The sequence below is a fragment of the Coffea eugenioides genome, chromosome 6 (genome assembly GCF_003713205.1).
Source record: "Coffea eugenioides isolate CCC68of chromosome 6, Ceug_1.0, whole genome shotgun sequence".
Taxonomy (NCBI): domain Eukaryota; kingdom Viridiplantae; phylum Streptophyta; class Magnoliopsida; order Gentianales; family Rubiaceae; genus Coffea; species Coffea eugenioides.
In genome coordinates, this window is record NC_040040.1 from 16,710,378 (window position 1) to 16,723,859 (window position 13,482).

Here is a 13,482-nt window from a genome sequence, read left to right on the forward strand (position 1 = left end):
AAGATAAAATTTGGCGTCGGCAAAGTGAGTTTCGGCTTCCGTGAAAGGTTTGTCATCGACAGTGACTTTCTTAACAATACCGTCTCGACAATATTTGAAGCATTGATGCAGAGTAGATGGTATAATTTCATTCTCGTAAATCCAGGGCCTTCCCAAGAGCATGTTATAAGAGGTTTTAGTTTTGTTTAGGTTCCAAAAACGGAATTCGAGATACATGAAAAGTAAGAAGAAAGTATTTCCGTTTTAATTTTTTTAAAAAAATGAGAAAAAGGGTGAAATTTAAGGTTTCGGCAAGAAGAGCATATTAATTGTTTCACGTTGCATGACACTGGTTTTGTATTAATTGTTTCACTGAAAAAAGATGTTATTTGGAATGTAGTTTTTTAAGGAAAATTTTTTACTTTTCTCATAGACACATTTCCCATTAACCTTTTTAACTTATATCCATGAAATCATTAAAGTGCATTTTTTACAAAAAAAAATTTAAAAATAGCAATCCAAATGGAACCTAAAAATTTGGTAACTTTTCCTTGTTGGAGTTTTTTTTAAAGTTTTTAGGCTGCTTTCGAAGGTTAGAAAATCAGAAAACAACTTTTTATTTTATTTTATTTTTGGAGCGGAATGGCAAGCTTGTCACAAAAACTTTTCAATTAAAATAGTTTTCCAGAGTACTCAAAAGGTAAATAAAAATATGCGAAAATTTTCCAATATCAAAAAACTTTTTTCTGGCCACTAAAGTCAAAGTCAAAAGGTGTGAAAAATGTACGGCCTCTTAATTCGTTTAAATACATTTTGAAAAAAAAAAAAAAAAACCCAATATTTGCAATACCCTTTGCATAAAGTCCATATTTACCTTAATAACCTTGAGTTTGACGTTATTGTAAGCACTTTCGTCTTCGGAGCCTAAAAACCCTTCCCCTGAGACAAAAACCCCTTTTGTCTGCTGGTGTCAATGAACTCCTTGCTCCTCTAATGGCTACTTCTGCATCATCATCCAAAGGCATCAAAAACTTCTGCATAACTTGAGGTATGCAACTTCTCAATAAAGCCCATGCAAAATAACATATGCTTTATTAGTTAGAATAATAGTTTTTTCCTCACTTATTTAGTCAGCATTTGTTGCTATTTTGATTCTCTGTGCATTATAGAAGAAAAATGGTCTTGGCCCATTTGCAGAAACTTGGAAAACCATCCATTGTCAAATGGGTTTCTATTGGTTTTGTTAATAACAACTTTAGAGTATCAAGAAGCAATTTTTGGGCAATTTGGGGAACTGGGTCGTGCCAAATTGCCAAAAACTTTAGCTGTTATAGTAGAAGAAAGGCCAGGATGATGGAAATTGCTGCTGAAAAGGAAGCCCAAGCTGCTTTGTTAGATTACTTGCATTCTACTAGAAGCTTGCTGTTTACTGATGCTGATAATATGAGTAGAAATTCACCACACTTTCTCAGGAAGTTGTTGGGAAAAGTGGATAATCAGGCTGAGATTGGGCGGTCTATAACCCGGTTTCTTAGGTACCATCCTATCAACGAGTTTGAACCATTTTTTGAGAGTATGGGATTGAAACCTTCTGAGTACTCTACGTTGCTTCCAAGGCAACTGATGTTCTTGAATGATGATCCTGTTTTGCTGGAGAACTATCATGTCTTGTGTAATTACGGTATTGCACGGAATAAGGTAGGAAAATTTTACAAGGAAGTGCCTGAGATTTTCAGATACAATGAGGGGGTCCTGCAGAAAAAGATTGATTCTTTTGAAAAGGTGGGGCTGAGTCAATCTACTGTGATCAGAGCTGTTCTTTCAAGTCCATATCTTTTGGTTGGGGATGCAAATCTGGAGTTCTTTGATGTTTTAGATAAATTGAGGAGTGCTGATCCTGCATTTGATTGGATTGAGCACTTAATGGAAGAAAATTCGTATGATTGGAGGCAAATGCTTGAGATTTTGTGCTTGCTTGGCAAGATGGGTTGCAGTGAGGAGCAGTTGGGAAGTTTAATTCGAAAGCATCCAGAACTCATATTTGAGAATTCAGGATCCAATGCCTTATTGCTGATTGGGGTCTTGACAAAATTTGGATTGAGACCAGATGAGATATGCAGTACGTTCCTTCAGTTTCCACAAATCCCAATTGCAAAGTTTCTGGGGAATTTAAAGCATTGCTATAATTTTCTTGTTGAAATTGAGATGGCTATGCTAGATGTTGGGAGGATAGTTTGTTCACATACTATATTGCTAGGTTCATGTACTATAAAGAAACTTGAAACATTGCTGACTGCTTTGAGAGTTACAAAGGATCAGCTCTGTGAAATCGTGAAGGAAAGTCCTGAAGCAATGGAGAACTGGGTTGTTGGAAAGAAAATTAAGCGACTCCCAAACCTGACAGCTGAGGAGGAAGAGCTAAGATCACGGAGGATGAAGACTGAATTCTTATTGGACCTTGGATTTGTTGAAAACTCGGAGGAAATGAAAAGAGCACTCAAGTTATTTCGAGGGAAGGGACTGAATCTTCAAGAGAGGTTTGATTGTTTTGTAAATGCTGGTTTTAGCAAAAAGGATGTTGCTGAGATGGTCAAAGAATCTCCAAATATCCTTAATCTGTCTAAGGATGCCATTGAGACAAAGATTGAGTTTCTTGTAAACGATTTGGGCTATCCTGTGTCTATTTTAAGAAAGTTTCCACCATGCATCTCCTACAAGATAGAAAGGATCAAACTTAGGCTTACAATGTATAATTGGCTTAAGGACCAGGGTGCTGTGGAGCCCAATCTCGCATTAAGCACTGTGCTAGCAACTGCTGACAAGTTGTTCATCAAGGCATACGTAGAGCAGCATCCTGAAGGCCCTGCAGTTTATGAAAGGCTAAAACAAACAATATGTTCACATTAGACATGGTCATTTTTCTATAATTAGCTTGAGTTTTCTATCCTTGCAACTGGGATGTACAGACTGTTTGCCAGCTCATCCTTGTGGAATCATCCTGCATCAAATTAAATGCAAAGATATTGAATGCCTCTATTGATCTTACAAAGCATCATTATATCAGCAACACAAGTTAGGATTTGACATCAGGTAATTCCAGTTTTTATTGATTGTGCCCGCCAATTTTGCTTTATTGACTGTTCTTTAAGTTGAGAACGATAAGAATTGGGCTTAAGTGGTTCCCTGGGACACTGCTGTGCCCCTAAAAGTTATTTGTGGACTGCTTCATGCCCTCCTTTGCCTGGGTCTTTATGTGAGCATCACACTAACGAATGGGGATATAGTGGTTCCTGGAAGAAGAATTTACCTGATAGCCTTACATACATTTTTGGTTTGGCTTTGCTTCTTCCATTAATATATGTCTTTCCATTTCTTGTGAATTTGCTACTGATAATGTTAACCAAATCCAATTGCATATGCATCATGTAGAAGAATAATATGATGTGACGTTACTGGAGACTAACATCACTGGAGTAGTTAAGGTGAAACAAGACAAATATCTTCGTGTCTGTTAAGCATTCTATAGGGATATTTCTTAGTAGGGCCGACATGGCTTCTAATGTTGAGATATTTTTCATAAAGTGTGTCAGCTGGTTTTGCTTGTTTGGTCCTTATGTTGATGTTCATTGTGAGTCTGCCGTTATTATTTTCTTGTCCTTGGAAAGGATACACCAATTGAGGAAGAAGTGAAACTGATAATGAAGTACTGTAGGTTGGGACTGTCTTGCAGATATGCCCCATCTTCTGTCAGTTCGAATGTGGTGGCATTTCAGACATGATCTCTTTTGGGCTTTGAACATTTATCTTTTGTGCTGCATTAAACATGTAGAGGAATCGTCCCTTCGACTGCCTTGAGGCAATAATGTTCTCATAAAATGACAAAATGCTTACCTTTAAAAGGCAATTACTCTGGTTTGATAAAAGAAATTCTCATATGCCATGTTGTTTTCATGACAAAGTGTAATTGTAAAAGGGTGATTGCCTTGGTGTTTTATAAACAAAATGTTCACATGCCATGTTATATGTAAACTGCCTTCTTGACACCTTTGCTGTTATGACCTGACATGCTTAGATTGACAATCACATGACCTCCTCTCTGGCCGAAATCTTAAGATAGATGTGTATCAAATAGTTGTTTTTCGTGGAAGTATGTATGCCTAATCATCTTATGCATTGCTGCAGCGTTCAAAGATGCCATATTTCTTTATGTGATGCAATCGAGTGACAGGTTATCATTTGCTCATAGTTTTGTTAGTCAGCTGAAGATTTGCAAATTTCTTGGCGGTGTTTTGACATTTTTAGACATTTCCCTTGAAACCCAGCTTCTTTATCAAAAAATCTGCAGGATAATTACCTACGTAAAGGGGTGAAACAGAGTAACATTGAAGCAGGGTTTGGCACATTTGTGGGTATGGAAGGGTGCAGTCGAAGTGCTTCTTTCCGTATAGCCTGCAGGTATAGAAGCTTCGGTATATCTGACTCGACAGTCTTTGATTTCTACCCAATGACTCAATCCATCTCCTCTCGTGCTTGCTGGAGGATGTTAGAAGTCTGCAGCATCTCCGCGAGCGCCCACTCTATAACTCTTGAAAACGTGTCCGTCCCAACAACAAACAGATTCTAATGGAAAGATGTACACATGAAAGCGATTGGCGTTAACCAAAAATTCACAGAATTGAAAATTCATTACTATATAAAAATGGTACTTTGGGGTACCAAGTGTAAGCATTCTTTTGGTAATTTGGAATACAAGTGTAAGCACTCTTATGATATTATTAGTTTTTGGTATTTCAATTATGACTTTCTTAATTTGTGGTTAAAGTTTCGTATAATTTTAATTATGGGTGGCTTAGAAGAAAATAATTGTTGATTTTTAAGGTCAGTGTATTGCATCATACTATATTGATTTAGAAAGAGAAGTCTCCTTAAAATTACAAATAGTTAAATGATTTAAGAAACATAATGATTTCATAAACATTTCTTGGATGAGTTATATAAGTTGTACACATCCAATTTAGAAGGAGAAGAATTTTCGCATCGCGCAAATGGAATTTCAATATACAAAAAGTTATGACACCTTTATAACTAAAATAGTAATATCAAATAGGAAAAAAATAAAATCGGAAATAGCACTATACAAACCATTATTACCGTTAATAGCAACCCTTCAAAATAAGGAAATTTTAAAAAAAATTGAAAACTATTCATAAAATGACATAAAGTGAATAGCAAATGAATTTAAAAGTTGAAAATATAATTCAAATAATATCAAAGACAATATTCAAATCATTGATATTCAGAGGAAGACAAACATTGTTATTGGCAACAATATAGTAATGCTTCATTTGTATTGATTTAAGCAAACTAAATCCATCCATCAAGGCAAAAGCCATCTCCAATGATAAAATAAGGATTATTATAAAAGTAGACTTAAAATGAAGAATGATATCCAAATTTTTTTCATTGATACCCAAAATACCCTTATTTTTCCAGTGATTGCATATATTTATTGTATTGCCATATTAGTGAACAAATGGAAGGTTTTAAAATTAAGTAAATTTCATTTATGGTGACAATTGTAATTAGACAGATTTAATGCATTCTAGTATTTGACAATAATGGTAGTGGTTATAGATTAAAAGTTAGCAATTGAAAAAAAATAAAATACTGCAATATACTAAAAATTGATATTAAAATTGTTAATTAGCCACAATTCTCATTCCAATTTCATGACCATCAGATACACTGATACTAAAACCAAAAGTATTGTGCTCATATGAAAAAAGTAGACTTGTTGCTTTTGCTTTGAATTGGATTGTGTAAAAATATATGAATAAAAGAAAAGGAAAATGGAAAAATCTCAAATATCTCTATTTATGAAATTTCAATTGCGAGAATGCACAAGTCAAAAAATAATTTTCGTGGTGGATCATTTATACTCCATTATTGACAAAAATAACAATAAAAAGAATACAAAGAATTCAAATTACATGTTTGTTTATTTTTCTAGCTTAACTATATTCTTCATTTATAAAAAAAAAAAAAAAATTTGTAATGATTTTGATTTATATGTAATAAAATCATGAATATACAATAATTTTGGTAAAACATGATATAATTATCAATATTTGATATGTTAAACTTCAAGCTATAAATAAAAAAATGTTTGGTTCATGATTCCAAATTCAATCCTACGGAACATGTTAACTACATTGAAATGCTTTCTGTCTCTTTCCATTCAATAAAATTTTTAAAAGTAGCTAGTTTAAGAAAATAAATAACATAAAAAATACTATATTTTAATGTTGATGACCAAAATTTTACAAAAAAAAAAAAAAATTGTATCTAAAGAAGAATATATTTTAGAATATTATAATCACGTGCAAAGCACGTAAACTATTACTAGTATTGGAAAAAATTTTGGATGTCAAATGATCATGCGTCTTCCGTTGCAATTACATCTGATTTGGTGCAGCAACAATGGACAGACGGAGCTTCAGTAAACAGTAAATGAGTGTGGTTCATGTTGAGTCCTACTTATGAAATTGAATCTTCACAATTAGGCAGACACATTCATGACAAGCATACAAAATTGATGGGCACCTCTTCTCACCCAGTACAAGTATCCCTCTCCTCCTGGATAACTGGTAATAAGAAATCATCACAACTCTCCTTAACCGAGTTTCCTAAAACCTCAGAAGCTAATATAGGTATCGAAGTAACACTTCTAAAGTTAAATTTAGATATCGGAGTCACACTTCACACCGGAGGGAAAGCCTCGTTCCTCTTTGTGCCTTCCTTCTTCTTGTGCTTATAGGATTTCGAACCAAAATTGCATCAAAGTGAGGCTGCAACACAAACTATTCTTGATTGGGCCATTCGCTTCTCGAAGAAGAGAGATCTTGGGTGGTTAAATCTCTTAAGCCTGTCTATTCCTACCTACCAAAATTCAAAATTCGTACTCATTCAAAATTCAAAAGACTGATTGTTTGAAAGTCTTGGACACGGGCAAAGGAGCTTAAGGTGAATAAGAATTTAGAGCCAGTCTTGGACTAACCTTGGCTTTAAGAGGCACAGCCAAACCAAAACTTTCCTCCATGTTCAACTCAATCACTTCAGCAGGCAGTTTCCAATCGAATGAGTGCACCAACGTCCCTAGTACGTATTCCATACTAGCACTACCCCCTTTCTGGCTCCAGCACAAATTCTCCTCCAGGCCCCAAATGGAGTGAAACAACTCGAAATCATTTACTGGGGGGTCAAGTTTTGCATGTTTTCCGCTGAGAAACCTATCAGGGTGGAAATCTAGTGCATTTTCCCACACATCAGGATCTCTTCCAATTGCCCGAATATTCACGCTAAGTCTAGTGTTCTTGGGTATGTAGCACCCATTTACTTCACATGCCTGAGATGCAATTCGAGGAAGATTTAGCGGTGCAGAAAGGTGCTTCCAAAATGCTTCTTTGCAGATAGCTTGGAGGTATCCAAGCTTAGGCATATCCGATTCAACAATTCTTCGGTTTCTACCGGTAACTCTATCACTCTATCCATCTCCTCTTGTGCTCACTCTATATGTATTCGTGTGTTTGGATTGCTATTTTCTGTCAGAAAATTGCGTCGTTTTTCGTGATTACATTTCCCTATTATCTTTTTTCCTCACATACATCAAATCGTTACAGTAATTTTTTCATGAAAAATGACAGAAAATGCAATCCAAACGGACACGTGAATCTTAAAATTTTTTATTGCAATTGATTAACAACATTCTACCTTCAAAGGAACTACCCGCACCAACACCACTTGCTGTCATAACTCAACATAAATCTCTTACCTTTTATTTGTTTGATGGAGAATTCATCTGGTTTAGTGATTACTAATTTGCTGCACGCACCTATGCTAGGACCGCTAGAGCTAGACTTTCTTGTTTTGGATATAGGAAAAGTAAAATACTAAAATATTCGGGCGTATAGCTGTTGCATTCAAGCAAACTTTAGCTCCATGCTCCTTCTTTCTGTGTTGACGAGGATATTTCCACAGACATCAACGGGGTCCAGCCTCGGAAATAGATAATAAGTCCATATTACTGTTTCGCAATTTGTGTAAGTGCATGTGGCAATGGCAGTACAGAAAGAGATTTGAGGAAAGGGCCGGTTGGAGAAGATAAGGGCAAATGCTATAGAAGAAGGGATCTTTGCGCGTTTTTTATTTCTGATTTTGTTCGCACCAACGCTTTTCCACTAGAGCGAATTCATTTCCTTGATTAGTTTTGACCAGAAACTCTTTTTTCTTTTTCTTTTTTTTGTTTGGGGGAAATTTGACCAGAAACTTACTAGAGTGAAAGTTTCTGTAGCAGCAACACCCTCGATAAGGTTGACCAAAAAGCAAAGCTCATATAAGTTATCATTTCAGCCCAAGAAATCGTCTCTTGTTATTACTTATTAGTCAAGTTCAATCAAAACTTGAGATAAACTAAGTTGCTTTCCCTTATGATCCATTGTCTAATCTCATTAGCTATGTAAGCCTAAACATGCTTTTACAGCTTCAACAGTTGAAATCGTGACGACTAAATGTTTATTATTGGGTACAAACTTTTTGCTTTAACCAGGATTAATATATACTTAGGAAAAAGGGCTGGCTTCGTGATTTTCTTTGAACCATTCAAAAATTAATGGCCAATATCCCACCAATGAAACCAGAAACATAAAATCGAAGAAAAAAAAAATGGTAGCAGTCAGTGGACAAACAGATCAAAAACACTCAGAGCGAAAAAGAAACCGCTCGATCAGAAAGGGCTGCCCGAAATCACGTAGTTAGGCAAGTTTGTCTTCTTCCACATATTATCCAAAGTAACAGCTCGATTTCCAGCTGGTTTCTGCAAAACTATGCACGCCTCTGGTAGTCTTGTGCATCGAGAATGGTTTGCTGGTTTTAAGTTTTAACGCGATTTAGCCAGTCAACCTTTGTGTTCAATAGAATACGCCTTTTCTTGAAGACTTTTTGCATCCAAGTTCTGCTGGCTTCTGCCTTTTCTCAAGTAGGAATTTTTTTTTTATTTTTTGTGGTGAAAAACAATTTGGGAAAATCGTAACCGATGCTTTGCTGATAAACCTAATGGCCGACTTTTCTGGGCGTTGCTTGACTTTTACGTATCATTGGGGCAAGATAAACTGCGTGCGTGGTAAGAAAAATGATGTCCTAATCATTTTCATGTCTAGCTAGTCGCTTCCGATCCAATCCAAGAATAAATACTTTTACTGCCATCATCTACTTAGATCCTGTGCACACAAGGAAATGGCTTCCTCGTCCCTTGTTATCCGTCGTTTGTATCCAGCTGACAAGGTATTGAAGCATAATTATTCATGGATAAATATTTATACAACAGATAAAGGGACACTATCAGTGTGTGATGTAAACACACAGTATCATTTTTTTTAACTTTCATTTATTACCCCAATCTTAAGGGTAAAATTGTCCCAAATAGATTAAAAATATTTTTTTTCTGTTTTTTTTTAATAATGTAAGTAAGAGATTTCGAAATCGGACCTCTTATTTACATTCTTATTCCCCTTTTCAATTTAGTAAGTTGTACAATGATTCATCATCAACTATGACTCCGGATTCATTACCTTTGGAAGATAATTTTTTAATCATGGCACATATAAGTGTCAATCACTAGTTGTAAATAGCATTAATTTTTCCTGTGTCATAAGTGTAAAATTATTTTATACTAGCAATTACTCATGCATGACAAATAATTTCCATTCAAAATTTGAATAAAGCATGTTTAGTATGCATCTAAACCCTCTCGTATAAGAAAAAAAAATCTACATGGCACAAATATGAGAAAGATTAAATCCAATTAGGCATTATAGTGTAGTACTTTAAGCTACAATCATGCTCTCCATGTTCAATAATGCAATTAAAGAAGGAAAGTAAAATACAAAATGCAATCAAACATAATGCATTTGTTAGTATTAATTTCAAGAAACATATCAGATGAGATTTTACAACTTCAACCCAAAAAAAAAATTTTTTTTTCCCAACCAATCTGTTTGGATTGTGAATTATTAGAGATATTTTCACTGTAACACTTTTTGTGATGTGATGCATGTGAGATAAAAAAATAATTGAGAAGGTAAAAAGATGTATTGAAAATTATAATGATGATGTAAACAAATAAATTTGGGGAAATAAAACCCAATCCAAACAAACCTGCTAGCATACAAGTTCAACCAATTGGCGTAGGAAACACTGGACTCTCGCCATATCGGGCTCCATTAACGAGGCCCCAGTGAGAACATTTGGACTGTAGGGTATTTGCCAGTTACGGACCCAATCGTAGTCAACCAAACCCTAAGCCAATAAGATGTTAGGCTTTGAGCAACTAGACAGGGTCCAGTCATCACAGCAGAGTTTGAGCAATCCAGCTAAACTTGTGGTCCCCAGCCTGATCAGACACAGACTGCCCAACCATGCAGGGGCCTTCTCGTCAATTTACTTTGGAAAGTATCAAGTTCTTGTGGTAACAAATATTCAAAGGGTAAGAACAAAAGTGAAAGGATGATGAGGGAAGCTTGAATTTCAAAAATTTGACTACCAAGAAAGGAATATTACTGTTATAAAATAATAATAATAATAAAGAAAGAAAGGAATATTACTGTTCATCACTACTCCCCCGTGATGAGTAATATCAGGCGTATAGCCAAGTTACATAATGAGTTACGAACTATTTTTTTGTTATATTTAAATATTTCTTGACTCCAGGTATGTAGCTTCAATTAGGCTCAAGGATCCTATCTGCAACCATTTGGGATGGGATTTATGTTGATTTGGCAAAATTTGTTTCTAATTTGAAATTTTACACTTGAGTGGCATGATTGACACTCTTGATTTATTTATCTTTCAACGGTGAGTTTCACAAAACAATGAGTAAATCTTATATACATTGACGGTATATACATTATTACGGTTAGATATATAACACATATACAAAATTTGAATTTCAAATTCAAATTCAAATTATGTGTCATACATCTAATGATAAAAGTGTATACACTGTCAGTGTATATAAAATTAATCCCAAAACAGTACTATCAGGAATTTGCACATAAACGTTTACAACAATAGTTATTACTGCAAATGCATTTCTTATACTAAATTCAAGAACAATTTTCTTTTTTTTTTTTACGGTAACTATAATATTTCTATAACCTAATCTATTATAATTTACAGAAAAGGAAGCCTAAAGAGACTATGTATAAGAAGCTAGTAAATATAAAAATCTGACTAGATCAAAAGGATGTTTTGACAGTTCTTTTGAATTTTTTTCAGTGTAAGTGCAATTCAACTCCCACCTATAGTCCACAGAGTAACTTGGCCCCAGTTTTTTGTCTCAATGGTTCAAGAACAATTGTCATTTATAATTGTTCTTGCTTTTGCCTCTCTTCCCTTCAATTCATTAGCATACTTCTAAATAAATAAGGGCTGCTTTGACTCATTTGGAGTTACACCCTAAGCTGGTGAAATCTTTCTCTTTGAAAAATTGAAACCCTCATAAGTGACTGTCATCTGGCGAAGGATGTGGTTATTTTTTTTATATACAAATTGAACTGCCCATCTACAATTTCTAATTGCGAAATGTAGGGGGGAATAAAGAGAAATGAAAGATAGAGTTGTCTAATATTTGTTTGAATTATCCTCCTTTTTTGTCGACACTTAAGGAGTTTTGCTTGAAATGAAAGTGCTACAATATTATAATTTTTTTATTCTCTCAGTCATTCTTTTTATCATCATACATTATATCACAAAAAATCCTACACTATTATTCTCACAAATTTTTTTAAATAACTACCAATCCAAAATTCCAACCGCAGAAATATATGTTTCACCAAGGATCCAAAACATTTATGTTGAAAATGCTACGAGGAAATGGATTCCAAATTGAAGTAAATTTTAATGCTTTAATGGAGGGACTCAAATTTTATTGACTTTACCCAAAAAAAAAAAGATAAAAAATTGAAGAATTTAAAAAAAAAATAGCATGAGTATTCATTTGGAGAAATAGTTTGTTAAGAATGCAAAATATGAGTAAACTTATGAATTGCATTCCAGGTTAATAAAGCACGTTGACAGTAAAAAGTTTTTCAAGTGAAAATTTAGGCTGATTTTACCTGAAAAAACAAAAAAAAAAAAGAAAAAAAAAAAACAGGCTGATTTAATGAATTTTAACAAAGATGCAAAAGAGAGTGGGGCTATATCAAGATTGTTCTATTGTACATCCCTAAATGGGCACGTGATCTCAGTCAATGACCCAGGCGACAGCCAGTGATTATCCGCTGCTGACCCCAAAATCACATGAATTAATATTATAAAAAAAAAGAAAATTTAAGAAATGTGGCAAGAAACTTCTTTAGGTAAAATTTTCATTATGTGAAAATTTTTGTAGCAAGTGAAAGTGGTCTGTATTTATCTTGAAAACTCCTCCATTTTGCTTTTGGATTAATACACGGATTAAGTGGGAATAAGTGAGGAGGTTTATTCTTTTTTCCCGTACAGCAAAGCCTTTTTTAGTGTCTTCTCATCAAGAAAACTTGAATGGTTAAATACACCTAGAAAATTAACTAGTAGCAGAAATAGAAAATCCTTAATCATTACTTTAATTGCATCAATGGTCTGAAAACCGACCTTTTTACTTTGGTACACTAATGTTCATGGTTTGGGGGTCACTGATCGCATTTATGATTTACTTTTACCGTGGTCATGGTTTCAGTACACTAATGTTAATGTTTGAATCGAAGATTATTTGAAATAATTATTGTAACACGTTTTAGGACTTGATGTATGTGAATTAAAAATATTATTAAAAAGATAAAAAAGTTATTTGAAATTGTGTTTGTAATGTAAGTAAAATATTATTTGAGATAAAAATGTTATCCAAACACATTTTGTTTTGTTTGAATTGTAATTTTTTAAAAAGAATTTTATAATTTTGTGAATATATTTTTCAATCATTTTTTTGTTTCACATACATAAAATCGTTATAGTATATTTCTCTATAAAACTTTTTTATAAAAACAATCCAAATGGGATATATAATTTCTCATAGTCCTTAAAATAACAAAACATCTTTTAGCAGGCTGTAGAAGTAAAATTTAACACCTTTTTCTTTTGGCACACAAGAGGTGACTTTCTGAACCAGTGTCACATTGATCATTGATGTCAAGCTCAAGCACCACGCCTTTTCCTTTCTTTTTCCTCTTTCCCTCTCTTTTATTTCTGCCAGATATGTGCTATCATTTTTTGTTTTTCTCCTTTTTTCCCCCTCAATCAGTTGTGTTTTATTTTACCTTCATCAATACCTCTACCATAATTTTCCCAAACAGCCCATAAGAATCCCCTAAATGCTAAGGTTGTGTTTGGATTGCGTTTTTTATGATTTTTCATGGAAAAATTTACTGTAGCGATTTGATGTATGTGAGAAAAAAAAATAATAGGAAAATGTGA

At 34.0% G+C, this 13,482-nt stretch overlaps 2 protein-coding genes across 2 annotated transcripts; one reads left to right on the plus strand and one right to left on the minus strand.

The window, feature by feature from the left end:
- Window positions 1-979: 979 nt before the first annotated feature.
- Window positions 980-4,726, plus strand: LOC113775619 (transcription termination factor MTEF18, mitochondrial-like). Its single transcript, XM_027320571.1, has 2 exons — window positions 980-3,069; window positions 4,325-4,726. Exon 1 carries the CDS (start codon window positions 1,156-1,158, stop codon window positions 2,884-2,886), a length of 1,731 nt encoding a protein of 576 aa, XP_027176372.1. The 5' UTR covers window positions 980-1,155; the 3' UTR covers window positions 2,887-3,069; window positions 4,325-4,726.
- A 2,090-nt stretch (window positions 4,727-6,816) lies between these two features.
- Window positions 6,817-7,477, minus strand: LOC113773710 (flavonoid 3',5'-hydroxylase 2-like). The gene is made up of 2 exons (XM_027318334.1): window positions 7,037-7,477; window positions 6,817-6,918 (listed from the first exon to the last, which is right to left on the minus strand). The coding sequence occupies exons 1-2, from the start codon at window positions 7,475-7,477 to the stop codon at window positions 6,817-6,819; spliced, it is 543 nt and encodes a 180-aa protein (XP_027174135.1).
- Window positions 7,478-13,482: the final 6,005 nt, after the last annotated feature.